This window comes from Pituophis catenifer, unplaced genomic scaffold (genome assembly GCF_029215685.1).
Source record: "Pituophis catenifer annectens isolate HBS135680 unplaced genomic scaffold, rPitCat1.0.hap2 SCAF_2, whole genome shotgun sequence".
Classification (NCBI taxonomy): domain Eukaryota; kingdom Metazoa; phylum Chordata; class Lepidosauria; order Squamata; family Colubridae; genus Pituophis; species Pituophis catenifer.
The window spans coordinates 148,846,062-148,873,817 of record NW_027256882.1 but is presented as its reverse complement, the minus strand read 5'-3'; the positions used below and the strand labels follow the sequence as shown (position 1 = coordinate 148,873,817).

At 41.1% G+C, this 27,756-nt stretch overlaps 1 protein-coding gene across 1 annotated transcript; it reads left to right on the top strand.

Moving 5' to 3' along the window:
* Positions 1-1,794: 1,794 nt before the first annotated feature.
* RHEBL1 (RHEB like 1) lies at positions 1,795-18,233 on the top strand. The gene is made up of 8 exons (XM_070934777.1): positions 1,795-1,846; positions 6,951-7,022; positions 11,654-11,721; positions 12,270-12,352; positions 13,327-13,383; positions 15,170-15,217; positions 16,952-17,036; positions 18,144-18,233. Exons 1-8 carry the CDS (start codon positions 1,795-1,797, stop codon positions 18,231-18,233), a joined length of 555 nt encoding a protein of 184 aa, XP_070790878.1.
* The last annotated feature ends 9,523 nt before the right edge of the window (positions 18,234-27,756 follow it).

Genomic DNA, 27,756 nt, shown 5'->3' with positions numbered 1-27,756 from the left:
TTTGGAAAACTAAAATATAATCTGATTTTTCTTCCAATCAATGACTGCTCCCTTTTTAAGCATGCAGATGTTCTTACTCAGAACAACAAAGAGGAAGATAGAGGATTTTATAAATATTAACCTGTGATTATAAACTCTTTCACAACTCAATATATTTAGCATAATATTTGATTAAAACCTAAATTGGTTTCTAGTAACTCAAGTCAATGTAAATCAGCTTAAATTACTATTAACAGCATATGGATTATATATGTTTTTAAAAGCACTTCTCTTCAATACTGTCTAAAATTCTTACACGAAGCAAAGCAAATTCTCCTGAAAGTCTTTTACAAATTCTCCTGAAAGTCTTTAAAAACATGGGGTGAAAATTTGGGGTTGTCTTTGTTGCATTCATATTTTACAGTATTTGCTACTTTTAAATGTTATGAACAAAACATCAAATACTATAGGGGTGTATGTATACATTTGGCCCTATGGTCACATATAATACACATGCATATAATCAGTCCACTCTGGCATATTTATTGGAAAGCAAATCATACTGATTTCCAAAATGAAAAGATTTGGGGTTGAAACGGGGAGAACACACAGACATCGTAGGTTTATAGAGGGATCACAGCTGAATGGAGGAAAATTAACTTTGCATCAAAATGCCCACAGTAGACTCTTCTATAGACTTTGAACCGTTATTTTTTTTCGCTACACCAGAATTTTAAAAGATGGCTTGTTGAAGTAGCCATAATGACCTGCTTCACCCATCATCGCACTATGCCAAAAACAAAGAAACCACACCACGGTTTAATGCATCGTTAAAACGCAGCCAATGTTTAACCTAATGAATGGCAAGCACGGAAGGTTTAGAAGCGGGACTGCATTTTTAGGATACCGTCGGCAAAAAGAAGCTACGAGCCCTCTTGAAAACAACCGGCAAGCTGCCTAAAAGCAGGTCCCCGCATTTTCCCCGACTTCTTGATCTTGCGCTGTTCGAGAACACACGGAAGGCTGTTGCTGCTTCAGAACGATCCGATTTTTTAAGGCACGTGAACCAGAGGTCTTCGATTTCAGGCAGCGCTTCCCTCTCCCATTCACATCTTTAGGATTGTAGAATTAACTCATTTGGCTTAGATGGGTTTATAGATTCGATCCGCTCACTGAGAGGTTCGAAGAGCCGGGGGAGCGGGGTCGGCGTGCCCAGCCACAAAAGGGAAAAGACAATCGGGGAGAATCCGAGCACATGGCCGAAAGAAACTCGCTGCGCATTTTTATTCGGGATTTAAATTTCACATACGTTCGTCCGGCGTCCACGCCCAAAGCAAGACACGTGTGTGCGGGTACCGCAAACCGAAGCCAAGCCAGGCTTAAGTTTTAGCGCAAGAACCTCCGACGTCTTTTTTTCTTCCTCCGCCCGAGAAGCAAAACAAGGGCGGGCGGGCGCGCGCTTTACACTCAGTTGTATGTTTGGAACCCACGCGGCTTCTCCATTCTAGCCGCTCGCACTTTTCATGAATGGGAGCGAGAAGTCGGCAAGGCGCACGCGCCTCCCTGCCCCGGGCCAATCAGAAGCGGCGGCTCTAAGGCCAGTGTTTTGGTCACGTGGGCGTTTGTAGTTGCGGCGTTACCCCCGGCTCTAGTCGGGCGGGCTCTTTTTTATCGCTCGGCCCGCCCGCCTTGCGGTACCCACCCTTTTCCTCTTCTCTCCCCCCTCCCCTCCGCTACTACTACTACTACTACCCTTCTTTCCACCCCCCCGGGGGCCCCAGCGCTCTCGGTTGGCCTCGGAGCCGCTGTTGGGCAATGCCGTTCGTGCGCTACCGAAAGGTCGTGATCCTGGGATACCGCTCGGTCGGTGAGTGGCGCTCTGCCCGGCCGGAGGAGGGGTGGTGGTTGTCCGCTGGGCGGGCACCACGTGGCAAGAGGTGCCGGGCGGCTGCTCTCTTGCGAACGGGCTCCCGGAGAGTCGGGCGCAGGGCCGGGAGGACCCGGGCGTGGACTGGGGAGAGTTGGTGGAAGTTCGGGCGGGGAACAAAGTGAGCGCTGTGGAAAAGGGAGCCGGGCGGGCGCGGGCTTTGGGCACACGCCGAAGCGATGCCTGGGAGGAAAAAGGGTGGGGTGGGGTGGGGGGGTTTGCGCCGTTTCTTGAGCTCAGCAAGTCTGGAAGGCGACGCGCGCGGCGTCTGGGGCTGCCGGGGGTTGTCCGGCGGAGAGGCGGGAGTGGGGCGGGAGTTTGCAGGCGAAGGAGATGGATGGATAGATGGATGGGAGCCGGGCGAGCGCCAAGAACGCCGGGGAGATTCCCACCTTTGGTTGCCCCGGTTGCTGGGCGCGGCGCGAAGAGCAACGGGTTGCGCGTGTGAAGTCGCGGAAGACGCTAAGCCGGAGGCAACCCTCGCACCTTGGGAGTGGGATCAGGATGCGGCGACTTTGGAGCGGTCTTATTGTTGTCTGGTTGAACTGCGAAGGGGTGGGGGCTCTGGTTGCAAGGGGAGTAATAAAAAGAGTACTGTGGATATCCGAGCATCCATATTTTAGCCGACACAATAGGGCGTGCTCTTTTGATTTCAAAGAGGTGATTCGGAGACGTTGAACCTAGATTGGATAAACCCTCATTAACTTGGCTCTTCTAAATTGCCCAGAATTAATAATACTCGTGGAAAGATCCGGTCAAGTAGGCAATACAGCTCTTTGATGAAATGATACTCTTTGACTTAGGTATAGGTTTAAGTATATATAGGCTATGCTCCCTTGCTTGGTGGATTTCCTGTCTCTGAGCTTGAACTTTGTATATAGATAATTTATATCTCTCTGCCGCCCTTGTGCGGATCAGTTGTTAAAAAGGTGGAAATTTGCCTGATGAAAAAGTAGGGGAGAGGTGTAAAAGGTTCCTGACAAAGCCACCGCTGCCCTGCTTTGCATTCTTGGAGAAACCTATAGATAAAGACTTTGGGGGAGGGAGTGGAATTAATTGGGAGGAATGTGACTGAACAATGCACATGCTTGTATCCAGTGCTGCTCTTCTTATTAATGAACAACTTATTTTTAAACATCTCTAGAGATAGATTTTCTGCTCTTCGGGCCAAGGTTTAGCATTAGTAGCACATGAGTAGGCAAAACTTGTAAGTAGTGGGCAGCTATTTCCTGACCTTTACTAGTTTGTCCTCAGGGAGCTATTTGTGCCTACCCAATTCCCAACCCATCTGATCTCCTTCCCCTGAAGAGAAATGCAAGGAGTCACCCGGGCTATGTTTTCTATTAATCCATGTGCAGTGGGAGGAAATGAGCAGAGGGCAAAGGTTATTCATGGGTGTCTGGATAGTGAAATCATTTGTTTCCTTGGATTACATTTGCAACAGCTTTTCCCCCCTTTTTAAGTGATTATGTGAAAGAGTCATCTGGGTACCTCTAGTATGAAAAGGTGCTTGAAAAGGCGATTTTTGCCCCTCCTGCCCTAATGGATGCCTAACTTATGGACCCTGTTAAAAAGTGATGTGTATATTGAGCTGTAATGTATACACTTGGTTGATTAATCAACCATCTGTGCCTTCTTTGAACAGATCAGAACGGGGACTGAGATATCAGAACTGCTGTTGTGAGTTATTGCAAAAGAAAACACTTCACATTTGGGCTAAGAATTTGAATTACAAACATATTTAATTGTACATTGGCCCTTATCTTTCTGAGGATGCTGTCATGTTTTTGCTAGTTATGTGTATAAGCAGAGATTGATGGAATAAATATATATCAACTATTGTATGTCTATGTCATGTTTGCTACAGGAGCCCAGGGTACCCCCCCCCCCCTTTTAAAATATTTTGTGAAATAAGATCAGTCTGGAAGAAAATATCTTCCGGTTAAAATAATTGGTTAAAATAATTCAGTAAAGTTCATACCTAAGAAAAAAAGTCTTAATTCTTTCTAACTTATAATAATATTACTATGCTTATTCTCAAATTTTAGGCAACTCATTAATCGTCACTGCAACTGAAAAAAAATGCAAGAGCACAGCATCCTAGCTTGCTGCAGAGTGTAGAGATTTGAAATAATGCACTGATATCCTAAAAGGAAGCTTATAATATAAATACTAAATTTGGTATGGTTAGCTAGAAATTGAATACTCTGATTTCTTTGTATTTTGTACATGCTCCACACATTAAGATGTGCATCTGAGCCAAGTAGCTTAATATGGTAGAGGAACAGGTTGCCAAGAGCAACATTCTAAATTCAGCTGTTGTGAATCTTCCTAAACAGTTCCTTGGCTAAGTGTGACTAAGCTTTGAAAATATACTTGTCTTCTCCTGATGGTCTCTTGGTATCTACAGCTGGAAACTGTTGGCTAAATTACAGTGATGGATAGCAAAACTGTGATCAGCTGTTAGGAGTAGGGAGAGCTGCTGATTTGATTGAGAAGAGGGGCATTGGAATGAATGGGGGTAGAAAAGCCCCCACGGTTATTTCCTGGAAACATTCCCTTAGTGGCTATCCAAACAGACAGGGCTGCTTTAAATGAGTCACAAATAAGTTTATGCTCCTTTAGCTTCTGCAGACCTCTAAATCTTTGTTTTAATCTTTGTGCCTAAATTATTTAATCTGTTTTTTAATAGTTTTTAACTTTTGTATGTCTTTGTATTTTATTTTTGGCTGTTCACCGCCCTGAGTCCTTCGGGAGTAGGGCGGTATACAAATATGAAAAATAAATAAATAAATAAATAAATAAATAAATAAATAAATAAATAAATAAATAAATAAATAAATAAAATCTGAAGGCTTGTACTTGTATACAACAGTGACACTGAGGAAGTAATATTGGGATTTACTTTCTTCCTCATCCTTAACCATAAATATAGTCTGAAGACTTATGAATTATGAATGTGTCCTTTGTTGCTAATGTTTTTTTTAAAAAAATCCTGATCCATCGCAGTTCATGAGCAGACCTTGGATCTTCACCATTACAACCTTATTTAGGTAGAACATTAATTGCCTGAGCTATTTTGTTTGGTGGATTTGCTAGCTGAGAATAAAGCAAAGTTAAGGTAGTTTGTGGTTTAATATCAGATCCTAGCTGTGATCTTGTGTGAACTAGGATATCATGGTAAGAGAAACCAGGAGGCTGAATTTAGTCCCACCTTAGGTATGAAAGCTGGCTGGGTGACTTGGGCCAGCCATATTCTCTCAATTTAACCCACCTCACAGGATTGTTGTAGGCAAAATAGGAGAAGGAAGAAGTATTAGGAATGTTTGTTGCCTTGGGTTACTTATAAAAGAATAAATGCCTGATAAAAATCTAATAAACAATACCATATAGTGAATTCAGTTGTATTTATTAATCTGGGATATGAATTTAGCATGCTACATAAACCTGACCTACCTGTATTCACCTATGGTGTGTCCAAAACTAATTTTCCAGTGAGAGAGCAGCACAGACTGCTTAGGTATATTCAAATACAATACTGGTATGCAGCACTGTACACAGTGGTGGGTTGCTACCGGTTCGCCCCGGTTTGGGTGAACCAGTAGTAGTGGCAGCGGGAGGCTCCGCCCACCCACCCGGATGTCATCAAATACACTCTGCGCATGCGCAGAAGCGAACTGGTAGCAAAGGTAAGTGAAACCTGCCACTGACTGAACAGTAGGGTACTTATTTATTACCAAAGAGAGATCAATATTCGAAATATACCCAAGCATATCTCAAAACTGTTCAACATATCCTTCGTACTTATTTTGATGTTAAATCTTCCAAGATTGAAGTTCCAAATATAATTCATGATATGACAGGATAGTTTAAGTGCTTCCTAAGAGAAATTAGAGGGAGGATGTTATCAGTCAAAAAATATATCATTATACCCTGTTTCCCCTAAAATAAGACATCCCCTGATAATAAGCCCAATCGGGCTTTTGAGCGCATGCACTAAAATTAACCCCCCCCCCAAAAAAAAATAAGCCTTCCCTGAAAATATTTAAATGCATGCCCAGCCGATCCCTGCCATTTCCTCTGGTTTCTTCCACGTGCCCCAAAATAATAAGACATCCTTGAAAATAAGACCAAGCGCTTATTTCGGGATTCAAAAAAATATAAGACAGGGTCTTATTTTCGGGGAAACACGGTAGATGGTATGAAATTTCAAGTCACTGTGATATTGATGGCTTTCCATTGGAAAAAGAAATTCCTTACCTTCATTGGGTTGATACAATATAATTATAAGACACAGCTCTATCTTTGATTAAGTTTACTGTAATTTTTTTTTTTTATGTTGTGAGCCAACCTGAGTCATTGAAGGATGGGTAGCATGCGTGTTTAATAAGATTTACAGTATTTAAAAATCAAATTTAAATTTATTTAGAGTATCAGAAATGAGAAAAGCCCAGAGGTTTGACTGCAGAACTACTATTACTGTAGTTGTCCCAAGTATTGTTTTCCAGTAGTGTAACTTAGGCCCGGGAGAAGGAATCACAGTACTTAAAGAATGATAATCAGAAGTCTGTTGTCATTCAGATAATCCCAATAGTTCCAGATCGGTCACCATTTGAACACTCTTGGGGCCCATTTTATCAGATGCAGGCAGTTTGTATCATTTAATAGGTAAAATTGTGTTTATTCCTGTCCTCACTCCTTCACACTTCTGATTTTAAACAATGGAACCACAAAGTCATGAAATTCAAAAGCTGTAGGGTGCAGAGCGAACATGCTTCTAGTAGAGATGTTTTTTTTTTAAAAAAAAAAGCCTGTTTGTGGCAGACCCTCAAATCTGGTATGGAATGTAAACAATGTTTTATTTAATTCTCCCTTTTGGGTATGTTAATCTTAATAATTGCAGTTTTATCCTGTTACCCTGAACAGGGCAGTTTTCATTGCTGTGATCAGGGTGACATGAATGTTTTCTATTGTTTTAAATTATTTTCTTCATCATCAATAAATCTCCACAGCAATAATTTCTTTTGCCATCTTTTCTCTTCAGGTAAGACATCTCTTGCTCACCAGTTCATTGATGGGGAATTTCTGGAATGCTATGACCCCACTGTGGAAAGCAGTAAGTGTGCTATTGCTGTGCTTTTAATAGATATATGTCTCTCCTCTTCTTTACTGGGAAGAAAATATACTGGAGAGAGGTGTAAGGCTTGATCAGTAATAATGTTGGCTTAACCTCGATTCCATGCCAAGGAAAGCTGTATTGGCAAGTGTAAAGAAAAGATATTCATGTTAGTGTTGTGCTTGCTTGAAAGGAAGATGACCCTGATCCCCAAAGGGTTAATAAACAGGGAGAAATACACATATCCTCTGTATGCCCCACTTCCGTTCCTTCTTACCTTACTATTATCATCTCCAGCTAAATCCAATCCTCAAGATTCCTTCTCCCAGTAAATGCATATGTGCAGATATAAATATGCATGTATATCTGTATCTGTCAGCATTTGTTCTCCATAAATGAAAGCCGGGATTCAAAATAAGTATAGATACAGTGAATTAACAACTCTTTAATTGTTTATAAAATAAGATGTCCCAATTATAAAGTTGATTGTGGGATCTCCTTCCAGCTGAGACCGTAAACAAAGTAAAACATCCTGAGATGGGATAAGAGAAGAGAAGAGATATAGTGGTTTGGCAAAGGGAAGGGGAAAAATGCATATGAGTGGAGATGAAAGGAAAACCAGTGGTAGTGAACAAGAGAAAAGAAAAAATGAGAAGCTCTGTTTATGTCTTACACAAAAAAAATTTACAATGGAACCCCTCCCAAGGTTTTATATTCAAACTATGTATACTACTTATATCCGGGCTTTTCAGCACCAGAGTCTGTAGCCACTTATACCGCTACCCAGTCATACCACAATTTCCTTCTATTGATTGCAGGGAATTTTCCTGGTCTGTCTTGCAATTCGCAAGACAGAAGTTTCCAGAGCTGCAGGTTCTGCAGATGATGAGTTCATGATGTTTTGACGTGGTTAAAGCAAAAAATATGTTTAGAGCATTTAAGAATGATGGAGATGCTTTTTTTTTTTTTTTTGGTCTTTCCAATCTCCCTTAAGAATACCCAACCATCTCAGAATGCCGTATAATACTGTAATGGCAACTGTTATCATATTCCATGACTGTTCCTATTACAATTAGAAATTGTGATTCGTACTATTAAAGTAACTTTCCATAACTGGATGCCTTCCAGATGTGTTGGAAGTATAGATCCCAGATTTCCAGGTGGCTGGGACTATGGAAGGGAGACTTGGGGAAGACCATGATGGGATATTTAAAAGGAGGGCAGCTTTTGTTTAGTCATTCAGACATTATTTCATTGAGCAGGAATTACTGTCTGGGCCTGTATCCGTTAACTTGGAAGTAAGCAGAGTGAACCTAGTGGCCTAGGACAGCCGATGTATGCTCAAGTAAGATGTCCTCAAAAGAGAGATCAAAATGCATTCTCTTAATCTGTTGGGGACAGTCTGGTACTGATCACTGAGAAATAGCACATGTTCTATCCTTTTATTCTTCCACCAAGTAGAGGTAAAATATACTTACCTTCCCCACTGGTTCAGAAGTGCACGCGCCATTCGTAGTCACTCTGCTTGAGCGCATGCGCGTGGACCCTCTGTGCATGCGCAAACCCTTTGGTGCATGCACAGAGAGTAAAAAACAGGTTACTTTCTGGTTAAAATCAGGAAGTAACAACAACCAGGCAGGTGGGCGGAGCCTCGCGTTGCCATTTCTACTGGTTCTCCAAACCACCCGCCGCCATTGCTACCGGTTCGGCCTAACTGGCCCGAACTGGTAGCATTTCGCCCCTGCCACCAAACCCCACTGCATCTTCCAGATGTTTAAGTTCTTAGAGTCCAGTACATAGGAAAGAAGAACCTTTTCTCTTCCTGCCCGATCAAAACAATTTTGAGCAGAGTCAAACATAAAATTACAGACATGTTGACTTAAGCACAGTTCTGAGTATGAACTAATTTTGATTGCTGAGACTAAAAAATCAGAAAAAAAGTAAGTCTTTTTGGAGCAGAGTGTTAAAACATTTCTGAGTATTTGTTTTCTTTCGATTAACAAAGATTCAGTAGTACCTCTGCACTCATTTCCTGCTTTGCCACAAACCTTTTCCCCTGCACACCAGTCCTTTCCTGTTTTTGTAGGGGGTTGCCCTTCCCGCCCATTTTATTCAAAGAACAAATTTAGGTGGTTAGAAAGCAGGTTTGCTTATAAATCTGTTGTTCTGCCTGCAGAAATAGTTAATTTAGTTTCTCGAGGCTTAAGGCAACAATCACACGCGGAAAGGGGAAGGTTTAACTAATGAAAGCGTTTACTGGAGCACAGCTAATTTAGCAATAAATTGTTAAAAGAATCGTTGCGTGTATACATTTGCCCAATAATTTGTCATAAATTGAACATTATTTATACATATACATTATATCAGGGATATAATAAAAGCATTTTTCAGTTCCATTAGCTGCCTCTCCACCGAATAGAGCACCACATTGTAATTTTGTTCCTCTGCTTCCTATAAACAATACGTTTACCCAAGTTTGCAATACCTGTTGCATTACAGTAGCTCCTCCAAACCCTTGAGTATGTCACTCAAGCCCCTTTAATTTTAATTAAATGGGACACCCTCTGGAGTCTGGAGGTGCTAGACAATTGCCCCATCATTTCACTGTGCCACCAGAATGTGTGGACTTCCTTCCTTGCCGATATAAATTCTTACAGCTGACAAATTGTCATGTCGGTTTCTGCTGAAGATTTATTGCAATTGCTTTGCCAATTTTGGAAACATCAGCTACAACTAAACGTAGCTGATTTCTACCATACTTTGCAAACAATAACTGCAGGACAATTGCTTTGGCAGGTGAAACAGCAAGAGGTATTAACAAAACACTCTTAATTGCTGTTTGTTTGTTTGTTTGTTTATTTGCTTGCTTGCTTGTTTGCTGTCTTTTGAGTGCCTCTGTTGGATGAGAGATTTCCTTCCAATGGGCCTCATTGGAAGAAAGTGCTGCTAGCTTCCCCCAGTCTGATATTGGTTGTAGAAAACAGAATCAGCGCAGACCTTGGGGAAGGAAAAAGCTGTCAAGCCTACAGATAGTCTTCGACTTATGACCAAAATTGGGACTGGAATCTCAATTGTTGAGTGAAGTGGTCATTAAGTGAGACATTCATGTGACCATTTCACTCAACCGCAATCATAGCTCTCCCAGTTGTGGTTGTAAAGTGGAGCAGAGGGTTCCCTCAAGAGCTGGAGGAGGCCCTGGTGACCCCAACCTGTTCCCTGACCCACAGGGCCCTGGAAGAATCAGCCAATTACAAGATACAAGACTCATCAAATTGTGAAAAACTGCTATGAAGCAAGAGAGACTTCCACCGGTTACGGCCTCATTAGTGTACAAAGGTTTTCCATGGGCTGGGAGACCTTGGCTGGTTACCAGGGTGTGCTGGTATGTGCAAAGATGTCACAGAGCAGGCTGGCTTTAGGGCCCAGCAATGTGCGTAAATTGTTCCACTTAAATTTGTGTTGTTCTCTTAACTGCTGTTGCGTGCACACAGATGATGCTAGACACAACCCTCCTCCAAAAGCCATCTCATGCTATTCTGCAACTGGGTGCCATTCTTGCAATTTATTTGGAAAGCTCTTCCAATTTACACAGGTTGCTTGGACCTGTAACTGTACAAAGCATTCCAAGTGTAACTGAGTGGAGAGCGTGATCTTAAGTCCCATTTCTGCACCCTAAAGGAGGAGTTCAGCTTCCCTTCGTGCACGGAAGGGAACCCCTTATGCCAGGTGCAGAAATGGAGCTGCAATCTTCATGATTTAAGGATATCGACTCCCTTTGTCTGGCAGTTCTTGCATCTAATCCCCAGGGAGTTCTCTCAGCAGGTGGCAGCAGCTTGTAACCTCTGCTGGCTTCTCCATTGACCTTTTGGGGAAGCCGGCAGGGAAGATTGTAAATGACGATCACATGATTGTGGATGGCAACCGGCCATAAGTGCGAACAGGTCACCAAGTGCTTGAAATGTGGTCATGTGACCATAAGTAGGATGTATAACATTTTATGATAGAAGTGCCTTTATAAAGCACCCCTCCTGAGGCCATCATAACTTCAAACAATTATTAAACAATCAAGGAAGATTGTTTGCTTAAGAAGAAATTTTAAATGTTTTAATTGGTTTGTATTTTTAATTTTGGGCCAAATTTATATATATTTTAATTGTTTTTTAATATTTGTATTTCATGTTTTTTAATTCTGGCTGTACACCGCCCTGAGTCCTCAGGGAGAAGGGCGGTATATAAATTTAAAAATAAAAAAATAAAATAAAAAAGGAACCACCAAGAACACTCCCACCAACACTGATAGGGTAAACTGCTAGTAGGCGAAAATGAGAACAAACACCACTCCCTTCTAGCACTGATGATGTTACCTAGTTTGGTAATGAAACATCTGAGAGAAAACCACCACGCTCAGAGAGTACCAAGGACCCCACAGATTGCTAAACAACTGGTCATAAGTCAAGGACTACCTGTAGTTCAAGGCCAAGGCTGGCTCTGACCGAAGAAAAAACAAGACAACAAAATCAAAATGACTCGAGGGCAGAAAAACTCAGGATGTTGCTGGATTTTAGGAAGTAATCTGAGAGGCTCAAGTAACATCTGTATCATCTACTTTCTTCCTTCTCTTTTGTTTTAAGCTTACAACAAAATGTTGATGGTGGGAAAAGATGAATTCCACTTGCAGCTTGTGGACACTGCGGGACAGGTAATTTCTTTTTTTCCCCATCATTTCACATACAAATGGGAGTATGGCCTTCTCTGCTCATCATCTGTCACAAGAGATAAAACGGCTTGCATCTTAATGTGCTGGCTTGGGAGTTGTAGTTGGGGTGAGTGGTGGATGATGTCTCTTTAGGATTCATCAATCTGAACTTCGCTAATGTCCCTTGAGTGTCAAGAAATCACCCCAGAGCTTCAATATCCGCTGACTTAAAACTCCGCTTTCACAAACTACTTATTCAGAAAAGCATATATGCACTTGGCATTAGAAATGATGTGTTCCTGAATTAAAATTTCCCCCTAATTGGTATCTTTCACCAATCTCATAGAGCAGCGGAACCCAATTTTTTTTGGCCCTAGAGACTGGTTTTGTTGAAGACAATTTTTTCTGTGCACTGGGAGGGAGGGAGATGGTTTCAGTTTCGGTTGCTTGCCCACCATTCACTTATAGCTGTGCACCCCAATTCCTAACAGGGATTGAGGGCCCTGTCATAGAGTGATAGAGACTTTTCTCCTGTTTTTTTTTTTGTCCAGGATGAATACACGATCTTGCCTCACTCGTTTATCATTGGCATCCATGGCTACGTGCTGGTCTATTCTGTCACTTCTCTCAGAAGGTAAGAGGGCACAGTTAGAGCCTGATTACAGGGCAGTTGGACAATGAGGTCCTGATGAAAACAAGGGAATTGCCCAGTAGTGGGTTGCTCCTGATTCGGTCTGGTTCTATAGAACCGGCAGTAAAACTGGCGGGAGGCTCCGCCCACCCGCCACGATGTCATCATGGGTGATCTGCGCAGAAGCGCGTGTACTCCCGTTGCAAACCGGTAGTAAAGATAAGTAGAACCCACCCCTGGAATTGCCTGAATTCTGTAAGGGTCTTGAAACAATGAAGTCCTTCCCTTAATACAGATAGTCCTTGGTTTATAACCATTGGTTTAGTGATTGTTCAAAATTACAAGGGCACTGAAAAAAGTGACTTATGACCATTTTTCACACTTATGACATCCCCATAGTCAGATGATCAAAATTTGGGCTCTTGGCAACTAGCATGTATTTATGATGATTGCAGTGCCCCGTGGTCATGGGATCACCCTTTGCGACCTCCTGACAAACAAACTTGATGGGGGAAGCCAAATGCATTCAACAACCGTGTTACTAACTTAACAACTCTGGCAAGAAGTCGTAAAATGGGTCGAAACTCATTTAACAACTATCTTGCTTAGCAACGGGAATTTTGGGCCCAGTTGTCGTGAGTTGAAGACTACCTGTATTTGCAAGATCACAAAAATGGCTTTGGGAAAGACATTAAAGGCTTGGAACAATAGCCTTATTAGTCTCTCTAAGCCCTGGTTTGTCTTAACTGGAATACTGTCTTCATATACCATCCTGTCTTGTTTTTTAGTCACCTTGAAATGCTTGTTTAGCATTTTGTTTTGTATTCTTCTAATCAAAAGCATTCAGATACACACTATATTTTTCTGGTGAATGGCTTCCTATCTTTAAGGGGCATTTTGGGGATAATGTTTTAAAACGTTTTCTAGCAATCCTTGGCTCGCACTACAGATATAATCTTCTTTCTTGCCTTTCCCAGTTTTCAGGTGGTGAAGTCCCTGCACAGCAAGTTACACGAAAGCAGAGGGAAGACAAGGTAAACATTAACATGGCAGGTCAGGAAGGAATGCAACACTTAGGGCAAGATGTTCAAGCATATTACTAGGGAACTCTTTTTTTGTCTTTCTGAGTATTTATTACCCCATTCCAATCACCCATTAAAAGTAGAGATCTGTAATCCCATTGTAGTATTTTAGTATGTAAAAATTTAAAAAATTTTATCTTGCTGTTGGTTAGGTGCATATATTCCAATTACAAGCAGCTTCCCATTCTGTGTTGTTAATTCAATTGCAATATATCTACCTTGAGCATCAGCCTCAATTAAATTGGCCGATAGGCCTCTTTTAACATATATAACTAGGCCATTCCATACTGTACTAATGTTAGTTAGTTAACATTTCCCAATGCCTAGTAACATCGGGAAATGTTAACAAGTGTACTCCAAATTCTCTCCCAGAAATAGATTCCATACTGAACAACATTAGTACAATAAGCCACCTCTATCTAAATGATGACACTTTTTAGGTTTACAAAAAAACAACAAAGGTTTTTCCTAGAATGTAGTGATACCAATAGAGAACTGGATTCCTCTGAGCATGTTTAGACAGCATTTCTCTCTCTGGTGCAGGGGTGTCAAACTCGCGTCGTCACGGCATCGTCACTTGACGTATCAGCACTTCCCCCCCCTTCGCTAAACCGGGCGGGGATGGGGCCAGCACGTGACACAACCAGCCTGTGGGCCGCGAGTTTGACAGCTCTGTGCTAGTGTTTCAGAACCTCTGCAAATTGCAGATGCATGAACTTCAACTTCCAAAATTCCCCAGGCAGCCTGCTAGCTGGGGAATTCTGGGAGCTAAAGTCTGCATGTCTTATAACGTGCAGAGGTTGTGAAACATTAAACCAGGGAGTAAGCGTAGAACATGTAACATGACGGGTGTATTTTTTAAAAGTATTTTCATTTAAGGTATAGGAAAGGATTTATTGGAAAATGCAGGTTTTCCTCAACTTACAATCATTTCGTTTAAATGTCGAAAGGAGATTCTCAGTCATCCAGGTGATGGTTGTCCCAAAGGTGCTTTTTCAAGAGGCAACTGGACTTTCTGGTTTGTTTTTCTTTGAAAACGTTTCGCTTCTCATCCAAGAGCTGAAGAAGCTTCTTGGATGAGAAGCGAAACTTCTTCAAAGAAAAACCATAAAGTCCAGTTGCCTCTTGAAAAAAAGCACCTTTGGGACAATCATCCATTTAGTGACAGTTTGATGTTACAACTGGACTGGAACAAGTGACTTACAATCTGTTCTTGCCCCTGTTGCAGCATCCCCACACAATCAGAATTAGAGCACTTGGCAACCTGCATATGTATTTTAAGATGGTTGTAATGTCCTGGGTCCATGTGATCCCCGTTTGTGACTTTTTCAGTCTGCCTCTGATAAGCATAGGGGGTTGTGGGGAGCCGGATTTGCTTAATGACCATGTGATTAATTTAACAATAGGAGTGATTCATTTAACCACTTTGGCTGAAAAATGACAAAATCTGGTGCAACTCAGTTAACAACAGCCTTGGTTAGCAACAGAAATTTGGGCTCCAATTGTGGTAGTAAGCTGAGGACTACCTATACCTTCAATTGCAGCTCCATGCAAGGAAAGGTATACCTGCGACCAAAAATTCAGAACTATCCCAGCCAAAGGCAGAATTGTTGCGTTAAATTACAAGCGAACAACCCCCCTTAGATAGAACTATGGAAGTTGTGGGTGAAGCAGGATGACTTCTCTGTTTAGCATTACAAGAAGCAACTTTTAGAAATGTTCTTCCTTTGTTTGGCAGGATGCCTGTAGTGCTTGTTGGCAATAAAGCTGATCTGTCATTAGAAAGGTAAGAACTTTTGTCTATTGCTTAAGAAATGATAGCTGAGAAATAAGAATAGAGATAGCTTCAGTCTCTTCAAAAGATTGGCTGTAATCACAGAATCATTTTTCTTTCTATAAAGGAGTCTGAGCTTTAGAATCAGAGCAGACAGCCTCTCTGGCTGGAAGAATTTTGGAAGTTTTGGAGCATGTTTGCAAAATAATTGCAATGCACAGGAACGGGGGTGGGGTGATTTAGTTTTAGTTACTTATTCCTAAATGGGCTTCCTTCTTACATTCCCTCACCTCTAATCCCTCCTGGCATTTTTTTAAAAGCAAGCTTAGAACAAAGGTTGTCACTGCCTTCTCTCAGGATGTGCTTTGATTTCCTTATAATCTTTTTCTCAAATTAGTTTTCACATACTTTCTTTCGGCTGACATTCCTGGGTAGAAATGTTTTCTCTCTGCTTTTATGAATAGCACACTGTATGTACCAATGGCTGCATCCACATTCCTGTCATTCCAAAGAAGAATTTTATCTTAATTGGCCCCTTCTGTAAATAATAATAAACTCTGATGGATCGTGCTCTAGGGATAGGGTTGTGTGTTTCTGAAAAGTTTATCTACATCAAATCTTGACTCTCGAGAAAAAATTTAGATATATTGTTTTTTAAAATTTTTGTTTTATTCAAAGAGTTAAGGTAAACTACAAACTAAAAAAAAGAAAAATAAATTTTAACAAAACAAAACAAAAATAGTCAAAATATTAAAAAGAAAACATGCATTAAAAAGGCAGAAACACACACATACATTATGTATATTACCCACTCTAGTAGAATACTGATAAATATATTGCAACAATATTAGTTTCCCCCATCCCTTAGGAAGGAAGCCCAAAATGTATAAACTTCTACATTTATTTGCAACCAATTTGACCTGTCATCTATCTGCTATGTATAAAAACAAACTGGTTAACAGGTGAACCAACAGCAAAGTTAAACTTCAAAGCCCTCTGTTGACAATCTGTTATTGTATTTAACTCTCAGTGGCTTCTTATCTACCATAAATCACCACAATCACTATCTCTGCATTGTTTTTAACTCAATTCTTATGCATGTTTGAAAATTAGCATTGAGTGAAAGAATAGGACTTGGGTGTTTACAAACTCCCTTATGCTGAATAGAAAATAGCGTAGGGAAGTCCTGCTGTAGTGTTGATCTGTTATGATCTTTATGCCGTGATTCTTTTTAATTAAATTTTAACAAACAATATCAGGTAACTAAAAAGGTAAAAGTAAAGGTTTCCCTTAGCCAGTCATGTCTGACTCTAAGGGGTGGCACTCATCTCCGTTTCCTAGCCAAGGGAGCCAGCATTGTCCGAAGACACTTCCATGGTCATGTCACCAACATGATTGGGGCACAGATGTTAACATAAATCCAAGATATATACAGAGAAGAAAACAAGCAAGGAAAAAAATACAGAAAATACAAAAGAAATCTACTGCAATGAGAATAAAGAGACAGCTATTGTACATGTGCAAATTTCCTATATACTGTATACTGTATATCAGATTATAACCTACTGCTATTGTGGTTATATATGTCCACAAAAATTATAGAGTTGTCTTTGGTGAGATGGGCACCATATAAGTTTGATAAATAAATAGGAAAAAAAAACAAGAAACCCGAAGTTGACTGCAATATGACAGTATCCCGTCTTGGTGAGGTTTTGTTTTGTTTTTTAATTACTCCTTTATTTTTAGTCGTCAGGTAAAGACGGATGAAGGCCGGAAACTTGCTGATTCATGGGGTGCTGTATTCTTGGAATCCTCAGCAAAAGAAAACCAGGTATGACTCTGATTTCATGTAAATTAAAGGGATGGGGAATAAGATCTAAAAGCCATTTTGTTATATTCTTTAGTAATTATTTCGCCAATCAAAGGTCCTCTAATGGAGAAAGGAGTGAGATTGCTCTTCATTTGTCTCCTTAAAATAGGAGGGAAACCTAGACTTCTGCTGTACCAAAATAGTACAGCAATAGAGTACCAGTCAATGTGACAAGGGGTCAGTAATGTTATGACTATTGTGGTTAAGGCACCAGGCTAGAAACCGGGAGATGGTGAGTTCTAATCCTGCCTTAGCCATGAAAGCCGGTTGGGTAACTTTGGGCCAGTCACTCTCTCTCAACCCAACTTATCTCACAGTGTTGTTGTTGTGGGGAAAACAAGAGAAGGGAGTCCCAAAGGTGCTTTTTTAAAGAGGCAACTGGACTTTCTTGTTTGGACTGGACCACTTCATAAATGCATGGCACAACAGAGGAGAACAAACCCCTCAGGAGAAGATTCAGCAGTCCGTTTGCATTTAAAAGACAAAGGCCACTCTCTTGAAGACAGCAAAGTCTACATTTTGGACAGAGAGGACCGCTGGTTTGAAAGAATGGTCAAAGAGGCCATCTGTGTCAAAATTGAACAGCCCTCTCTCAACATATCTATCTCCAGTCTACAACACAGTTCTTTTCAACAGTTCCAAGAAGGCTTCACACCTTCACACCCATTTGCATTATTCAGATGACTCTGAGGACACAGATAGCCTCAAAGACTCTCTAAAAGAATGGAAATGACCAGCTGTCTGCAAGGACTATAAATCCTTCCATTCCCCACCATCCAGTCAGAACTGAAGAAGCTTCTTGGAAGAGAAGCGAAAGGTCTTCAAAGAAAAACCACAAAGTCTGGTTGCCTCTTGAAAAAAGCACTTTTGGGACAACCATGACCTGGATGACTGAGAATCTCCAGAGACAGGAGGAGGGAGGTATGCTGGATATGTTTGCCACCTTAAGTTATTGGTAAAAACAACAAAGACGGGATACAAATAAATAAAAAGTTCTCTGCTGCTTCTTAAACCCAGTTGTAAACTTTTCTTTTGGAGTGACTCTGACACCATCTTTCTTCCCTGCAGATGACTCAAGGTATCTTCACAAAGGTCATTGAAGAAATTGATCGTGTGGACAATTCCTATGGTGAACAGCGCAATTGCACCATAATGTGATGCTGCTTTCCCCATCTGATGCTGCTCGAGCAGTGGGCAGGTGGGGGTAAAGCACAGACCCAGGCCAATTCAGGGCAGGTGTTGTGGCTACCTAGAACCCTGGTCAGCAGGCCTGAACCAACTTACGGGTAACTCACACACAGATACAATTATACCTCATCACTGGTCCTCCATGGGAGGCGGCCATGTTTTGCACATTAGTTTGCTGGAAGCAATCCATGTATGTATTTCCTGTACATATATGTATGTATGTATGTATGTGTGTGTGTGTGTGTGTATAACGTATTGCCAAATGTTTACAGAAATGGGAGCCACAATAGGATCTAGTTATGATTTGTTATATAGGGATTCGTCTGTGTATTTATAACAGAATTTACAATCAGCTCACCCGTTTACAAAAGGAACTGTTCACAACTCAATGTAACAGAGAGGCAGCTGAATGTAACATTTTCCGAGTGGGATCAGCTAAAGAACCAGTACTTTTGTTTTGATAGTTTTGTTTTGGTGATCGCTGAGCCTTGGACCCAGATGCGTACGTCAGTTTTCAGTTGTAGCTCTTGCAACACGTGGCCTTATATTTTTTTAATCAGGGTGAAATTTCATGCCGCAGCCTAGATCCAAAGTTGGGTTTTTCTTTGCTAGAAATCAATGTGGCTGAGGTCTTAGCGGTGCTTAGTCAACTTTTCTTTGGTTATATGTAAATAAATATAAACTTCATTAAGAACGATATTTTTTGTGGAGGACGAGAGAACCTTTCATTACATTTCAGTGCGTTAAACACTGTCCTAATTGCATTGAGCCTCTTTGTATAGCAGCTATCTAGTTTGGCTTAATAGTATATATATTTTAAAAAAGCAATACAAAATGGATGCGCCCAAGCTTAACAAATGCTTCTATGTCTTGCCTGTAATTGTGGCCTCTTTTTGGAGGCTTTATGAAATGCTGCAAAGGAGTTTGTAAGGCGGTAGCTGTAAAAGGGACTGTAAAAGTTGCAGCAGCGTTTCTCAAAACTTGGCATCATTAAGATGGGGAATTTTGCAGTTGAAAAACACACATCTTAAAATTGCCAAGTTTGAGAAATGCTGAGTTACAGGATAGAATTATATATTTCATTGTTCTTTGGTGGGGAAAAACTGGAAAGGGAGGCAGCTTTCATGAATATTTCTCTATAAAATCCTGTGAAACGCTGCATGATCATGCTGAGGGTGCAGAAGCAAAGCTAAGAAGGAGTAATTTGAACTGAAAAGTAACAGTTTTTTACTTCCCTTTTGCGAAGCTGCCTTTTGCCTTGAATTAGGCATGTTAGCTTAATATTGTGACATACATACACAGGTGTGTGTGTTTGTGTAGATAGATATAAGAATGAAAAAAAGAAGCTTTTTAAGTGGTTTCTTGTTGTCTAAGACAGGGGTCTCCAACCTTGGCAACTTTAAGACTGGCAGATTTCAACTCCCAGAATTCCCCAGCTGGCTGGGGAATTCTGGGAGTTGAAGTCCGCCAGACTTAAAGTTGCCAAGATTGGAGACCCCTGGTCTAGGAAATGGCCAGTCTCTCTGTTGATCACATGCTTAGTCTGAGCCTAAACAGCATCCCTGTGATTTTCCTTTGGTGTCTTTGGTTGACTCGGGCACATTGAAGCACTGCATTGAATGCTGGGAATGGGATTCCAGATAAAACTGAGCTTTGGACACTGAAGGGAATGAGGGTGCCTAAGCTTCATGGACTGCAGGGTGGTGAGCCTTTGGAAACGAGCTCTCCAGTGAAGCACAATAAACTTTAATCTAGAAAAAGTGGGGAGAGAATTGCTTTGATGTTGCACAAGGTTACGTGCATCTTAGTAGCCATAGTCTGATCAAAAGCACATCTTATATTTTCATAGTTCTTCCTGCCAAAAAACTGGCACTTGTGCTGAGGGGACTTGAACCTTCGGCCATCCTCACCTTTTTCTGCAGTCCCTACAAAGCTATTTTCCAGATGATTTTTTTTTCTTTTTTTTTAATTTGTTGTGCCAGTGCATATGTTCGTTTCGGTGATGCTGTTTTTCGGGAAAAGCTTCTGCCTTTTAAAGAATGCAAGGCCACTAGGAATGCTTTTATGTATTCAGAATGAAATTGGATGCATGGATAGGGAAAGGAATGGATGGATATGAGATTATTGTTGAAAATCCCGGTTTGGGAGGAATAGTCTCCTTGTACATTATCTTCCGTTGTAAAAATTGCTTTTTTGAATGAGAGCTTTGAGCCAATAGATTTATTGCTCTCAGAATGAATCCACCTGATCCCTGTACTTGGTAGATGGCCATTTCATAAGGAATTTCTTTTGCATTTTATTGGGACTTTCAGGAATTACTGTTTCTGTGTGTTGTTGCTCCATTTGTACAGTGCTGACTATTTTCCCCAGATCTTGTTTTGTATTCTAAAAACCTTAACTTCAGATTTCTTCCCTTCCCCTGTTAGGAATCAATGTGACTATTATTGCTAGCCCTAGAGGGAAATGTATGCAACTTTGTCCACATCTTTGTTGTCTCCTGATTCTTTTTCGACAGACTACAGCTAGGGTTGAAATATCTCACCTATCTTATTCTCTGGATCCTGCAATGTTTCCCCATTAAATCAGATGGCGATGTAGTATCTCAACAAACCCCTGTATTATTGTATTATACATATTATTGGATAGAAAAGTAGCAATCTGGCTGCCAGTTTAAGTAGGAAGAGAGTTGTGGATTTCCATGCCAAAATATCTCAAATCGCATTGCAATAAACTAAAATAAACTGGCAAATTCTCTTTATGGAACAGAGAGAAGGCACTTCTTGGCCAGATTTAGGATTTCTAATTAAAAATGAACTTTCCAAACGAGGCTTCGTTTTACAGGAGCTGAGTTTTGAGCTTAATTTTCCTTGCACCCATGAAGCCTTGCTTTCAAATTGTGAGTCAACTAAGGAGAGGGATGGGAGGTAAGCAATAAGCAGGGTGAGGGGGGGGGGAAACGGGTGTTACCAAATCCAGGTTCTGCCATTCAGAATGTTGGCTGGTTTTGCCAGGCAGCAGCTTTCTCAAGGATTTGGATGCTGAGGGCTTCTTTCCGGCAATATCACCCACTTGGAAAGTCTAGTTCAGGGCCCAGAGGAGATGTTTAAAATAGTTCAGGCTGCCTCTATAAGCTCACTTAGTTGTGGAGTGCTTCCATTGCCCGTTTGAAGAGGTGTATGGTACAACTCTGTTACACAAGTTACATGGTTGCTTGCCTTCTTTGGAGGAAGCCCTGAACGGGGTGAACTTCAGCTCTTTATCTGCCCTAGAAACTAGTGTTACAAAGCTGTCATGCTTTTGAATGCCAGTTCCCTTGGGGCTGTTTTAATGAAGAAAATGTAGAGTATGTTTCCTATGAATTAACTGTTAATGCTAGCTGTGAATTACAGCGTTATCAGCAAACCTGAAATTTACACAGTTGGGAAAGGCTGTGTCACATGGGTATCTATACCTCTTTCACTGCTATGTCCTGTATACTCGTGATTAACAGGAGAGCATCGTACAAGATTGAATTTGATAAATCCACGTGTTTCTTTCTGAATCTAGTCAGTTTTGCGTCAGTGAAAGGCACCCTTGTAGGTGTTCTTATGACTGGTAAGATATAGCTCTTCAAATGGCTGCCATGCAGGCCTGCTCAGTTCCCTGGCCCAATCGGAGTTACTGTACGATGTGATCTAGCATCTCTTTCTGTAAAGGTGGAACTATATTTTTGTTTTGCAAATCAGTATGAGGCTTAGGTTGCATTGTAAGAAGCATTTTGGAAATAAAGATGATGCCAGAGCTTGTGTCTTGCTTTACACTATGTCTGCTTTCCATTTTACCTTGTCCCGCTTTCAGTGTAAATACTCTATTAAACCAAATCAAGATTTTAAATGAGATTTCTGTATTGAAATCAAGAATATGATTTGGGTAGAGGGGTGGGATGGCATTAGACAATAGAAAAAGGACCGGGAGGGAGTTTCCATGCTTTGCTTTGTTTCTGTAATTAAACTCATGTTTTCCCTAATGGCTTCAGCCTCCTAATTAAGGCTGCCTGTACATTCTGATTTATGTATATAAAAGGAGGAGGAAAAACTTTCAAAACGGTTTAAGGTTGCAAGGATTAAATTTGCACATTATACGTGTGTAACATGTACATGTAACCATGTTTTAACAAGACACACCATATGGCTTATGGGTTTAACAAGCCCCACAATTTAACAAGAGACACACTATAGGTTAGCACAATAGGTGGGCCAGGGCATTGACGCTACCTGACTTTGTTGGACATTGTAAAGGAGGTTTTCTTTACCATTGTGAGAACTGGAAGAAGCAACTTGAGCTTAATGATTTCTATGAACATCCAGCTAAATGTCTAGTTTTGATATCTCACCGTTAATGTGAGCATGGCCTAGAGCCGTGTTGGTGAACCTATGGCACACATGCCAGAGGTGGCACGCAGCGCCTTCTCTGAGGGCACGCGAGCCGTTGCCTCAGTTCAGCTCTGCTGTGCATGCACCTCCTGCCAGCCAGCTGGTCTTCGGGTCTCTGCTGTGCATGCATGGGGGGACGGGGGTGCATGAAAGGGGGCTTGTGAGCAGGCAGGGGTGCTTGCATGGGTGGGGTGAATGCGCAGGGGCACACACGCATTGCATTTTGGGGCTTTGGGGGGGCATGCGCACATACATTTGGGCACTCAGCCCGGAAGAGGTTAGCCATCACTGGCCTAGAGATATCCAGATTTGGCAACTTTAAGACCTATGGACTTTAATAAGTTGAATTCCTCAGCCAACCATGCTGTGAGAGTTGAGGTCCACAGGTCTTACAATCGCCAAGATTGGATACCCTTGACCTATATGATCAATAGCTTCCTGCCTATTTTAGCCATAGCACACCAGGCCTGTGTCTAGTGGAAAACACAAACACAAATGCACCTCTATTTTTTACCAGCTGTGTTGCCAATGATCTGTCTTGCTGAGCACCCAAAATTGAAGTAGCTTTGGGTTCCAGGCATCTTTGGTACTTGCTATGCTTTTTCCTGTTGCCAAGGGTAAAACTAATTTGGTGCTCACTGGGTCAATTACGTTATTAGCAACACAGGAGAAGTATTGAGCTATTGCCATCCTGGTTTTGACTTGCTTTGAGGCAGCATCAGCAGTCTTAAAGAATACCCTGGGAACCAGCCTCATCTTTCCCAAAGAGCTATGGGAGAGTTGATTACAGCCATCCATTTCAGGGATGGTGAGGTCCCTCTCTTTCCCTGACATCTTACTTATGCATTAGGCTGTGTTTGCTGCACTCCATGTTAAGTCAGGGGATAGCTTGTGCTCTCCCATAAATCAGGACACCAATGCTGACAGCTATTCTTCTGGGTCAAGAGGGGGCAACTGGTAACCCTCCAGATGGCTGAATTATAATTGCCAGCATTCCTCTCCATTGGCCCTGCTGGGAGTTGTACTTTAGCATCTGAAGGTCCCCAGGTCTTGCACTGTTTTGGAATTGGATATTTCTCAAGGGCTATGGTGGTCTACTATCATGTCAGGAATTAGAGTTTAGTGCACAGGGATGCAAAATAGGAATAGTTTCATTCTAAAGCAGGGGTATCAAACTCACATCATCATGTCATCATGTGACGTATCGCAACTTTCCCCCTTCACTAAAATGGGGGTGGGCGTGGCCAGCGCGTGACGCATCTGGGCTACGGGTTGCAAGTTTGACACCCCTGTTCTAGAGAGAGAGCAGCCATAGTAAAATAGAGTAAAGGGGCTTTGGGATGATACAAGACAGAGCAAGGCATGTCACGTACCTTTCTCTGTATCACTAAGGGCTGGAGAATACTTTCCTTGAATGGGAGTTTTCATTATCAAATCTCTGTTTGTATATGGAGAAATTCCTTTGGTCCACTAAATGTACTGGACCTTTACTTCCTGGAACCGTGATGCTCTTCTATAATTCTGGCCAGCTTCATTGTTGTCTGCTTAGAATCCACTCTGCATTCCGTAATAGAGAAATGCTTTTATTGTACTAATATTCTTTTGCAAGGATAGGGGACCCATCTGTTGGCAACAAGTGTACAGCTTTTTAGAAGGCAAGTCTGCAAACTTTAGACTTGGAAAAGTAAAATTAAGCGCTTCCGGAAACAAACATGTTCAGAGAGCCATGAACCCCCCATTATTTGAAACCATTCTTAAAATTTTTCACTGCAGTTGCAAGGGCAGGTGAATTGCCCAAAATTTGATCATGTGATCCTCGGGGCACTGCAACAGCCATAACTTTGAGAACAGTCGTAAATACCATTTGTTCAGCACAATCATAACTTTGAAAGGCCGTTAAGTGAGGACAACCTGTGTGTTATAAATAGGCACATTCAAACATTTTTGAAACCATAAGGATAATTTTTGTTTTGGGTTACATGTATATACAGGTTTGCGTTTTATGGTAAACCTATATGTCTACTGTGCAGACATACAGGTCCTAAAGTACTCCCCATTTCTCGATAGGCAACCAGCTGGCAACCAAGAGAACAGATTAAGTAGCTTCTTTTCCTCCCATCTTACAATTTTGACTATTAACATGTTAATATTAAAATGGAACAAGAATATGGAAGTTTTCATTACTGGAAAGGTGCCATGAAAAGGAACAGATTGAGCCAAAACCGAATAACATTTGGTTGAATACAGTGTGGAAGCCAAACTTCTGATGTGAAGCTTTATAGGTATCCAACAAGAGTACTTTTTTGCTTCTAAAAGTTTTTGCAGTCAAATTATGCTTCTCATGATTTTCACATTGAAATGATTGGTGGTATCTTGCTCCACATCAGTATTTATTGCTCTACTGTATTGTTATATACTGTAAATAAAACAAACATGAGACGGTGTGGGTGTGGTTTTTGTTTTTTTAAACACTGGATTAAAAATTACACTTCTGGATTTCACAGAAGTAAAACCAAATTCCTTTCTCTTGGATTTTAAGAGCGGGCTGTTTTCAGATCATGACATTCCTTAGTAAGTAAGTGCTTTCCTGACTATTTGAATAGCCACTACATCTATCTTTAGTAGGCAATTAAATGGCATTAGATATACCATACTTAACAACTTCAAATACATTTCTCAGCAATAATCTCCCAGGTTTTTAGCCCTGCCCATGTTTGGAGTGTAGGCCTTATCACACTGCACCAAACCTGATGGTATATTGTTGCCCTGTAATATACATGTTCCAGAAATACGTATATGCTTTTTTAACTGGCATAACCTGCATCTCAGCCCAAAAATGCTTTATAAGAAGTGCTTGCTGATGGTCATGGAGAAAATATCACTCTTGGGCATTCAGCTTCCATTATCTCCAGGTATAAGCTATTGACATGACAGCAAAAGAGACATTCACTCCAAAATATCTGAAGAGCAATAGGTTGTTTATTTTCTGCCCAGAGGAAAAAAAGTTGTACATAGTCTCTAATTACACACATCACAGTCTATTTTATGACTCTTGATTTTTTTTTTTATAAACTTCAGATTTATAGTATTCTAACACTAGTCAAGTATCAAGTCGATCTAGTAAGCCGCTAATCCTAAACAAAAATTGCAAGGAAATTAGGTCTTTTGGTAACCAATGAAGGATTCCTCTTCTAAGGAAGGAGAAAGCTTGTCTTTAAACACATTTAGGCAGAGGTTTCACATCTGAAAGTTACACAGTGCCCCCTAGTGTCTAAAAGATGAATTTAGTCTCAGTCTTGCCATACTAGGTGTCCACCTCTGTTGGGTTTAATAAAGTCCTATCATTTGGGAATGGAGATAAAAGTGGGTGGGGTAGGGGCGAGGCATCAGATTGAGGAACACTCATTTTCTTTTATCCTTACTCTGAAATCTATTCTTACAAGCTAAGTCTTTCAGGTTCTGACAGACCTGTAGCCTCGTTCAGGCACTTCCAAATCAGTCCTGTGGAAATTATATGTTAGTCTTGAATAAATGACCATCACTTCAGATATAAATCTAGATCAGCTTTCTTTAATCTGATCCTTTCAATCTAGTAGATTAATTTTACTGACTAGAAATGTTGATGAGTTTAAGCAACACTAGTGATGAAACTGATTAATTTAAGCAACACATTGTTATAGTAGTAATAAAACAAGCACAATAGCATTTCCATATGCATGCCAGGTCTAGATAGGGTCAGCTTCCAATTTATCCAAAATCAGCCTTTGCTCACGTGCAAATCCAGAATAGTAACAAAATTCTAGGCCCTTGAAGTTTTGGAGGTTTCTGCCTCTAATACAGGTAGTCCTTGACTTACCACCTCAATTGGGCCCAGAATTTATGTTACTAAGTGAAAAAATTGTTACACGAGCTTTCTCCTTTTGTTGCCACATTTGACCCTGGGGCACTGTAACCGTCATAAATATGGACCAGTTGTCAAGCATCTGAATGTAAATCACACGACCGTGGGGATGTTGCAAACGGTCGTAAGTGTGAAAAGTGGTCATAAGTCACTTCAGTGCTGTTGTAACTTCAAGCGGTTACTAAATGAACTGTTGTAAGTCGAGGATTACCTGTTCTTTTTCCTTTCTCATCCCTCCACTGAGGTGGGAGGAAAGTAAAACAGGTATAGAAAAAAAAACTATTGCAGATATCCAATGCTCTCGCTCTGTCTCCCTCCCTCTGTCTGTCTCTCCCTCCTCTCTGTCTCCCTTTCTCTGGCTCCCTCCTTTTCACTCGTGTCTCTCTCCCTTTCTCTCTCTCCCTCCCTCCCCACTCCCTCTTCTTTCTCTCTCTGTCTTCCACCCACCCATCCCCACACACACACCTACAAGCAGACAGCCAAAATGCCTGTTCGTTATAACCAGGGCAACTTTGGACTTTTCTAATCATTTGCTTCTTCAGTGTTGGGTAAGTCATTTATTAGGATGATTTGAGTCAGAAAGGCCATGTGAAAGCAGCAACACTGAAAGACATGCTCATTTCATTTTCTAGGCAAAGCCTCTGTCTCATCAGATCAACAAATGCAATCAAATTTGCAAGACCCACATTAGGGTACTGTGACATAGCGTGCATACTATACTTCTCTCTGGTAGATAAGCTGTCAAATATAGTTGATTACTTTCATAGCAAATAGGTTGCAGGAGCAGTTATGGCATTTTTGATATTCTAAACATCTGCCCATTTAAAAAACTTTTTCCCCCTATTCCTAATTGCTCTCTGCATTAAAAAAAACCAAGATTTGTATAATTTGGCAATTATGTGCTGCTGTTGCGGGACAGATTTCAGACTAATTTTGGTCCCAGAATTCAACCGCCTAAATCATCCTTGTCCTTTCTGAAAAAGCTCTGGGCCAGAGGTGCTTAGTGGTGTTTGGATCTTGAAATAATCCATGTATTAATATTTAAACAGGAGATCTGGGAGAACAGCAGATGTGGGGCTCGTTAATCTTTTTCCACTGAGAGTACGGAGGAAATTCATCCCATTTGCTAATCCTACTGTTTGTTGGCCTATTGAGCAGAATAGTTCTATGAACATCCTTT

Excerpts from the sequence above, each read along its gene's own strand:
- RHEBL1 (XM_070934777.1), top strand. The coding sequence starts at position 1,795 with ATGCCGTTCGTGCGCTACCGAAAGGTCGTGATCCTGGGATACCGCTCG. Across the intron at positions 7,023-11,653 it reads TGACCCCACTGTGGAAAGCA|CTTACAACAAAATGTTGATG; the intron begins GTAAGTGTGCTA and ends TTTTGTTTTAAG. Across the intron at positions 12,353-13,326 it reads TCTGTCACTTCTCTCAGAAG|TTTTCAGGTGGTGAAGTCCC; the intron begins GTAAGAGGGCAC and ends TGCCTTTCCCAG.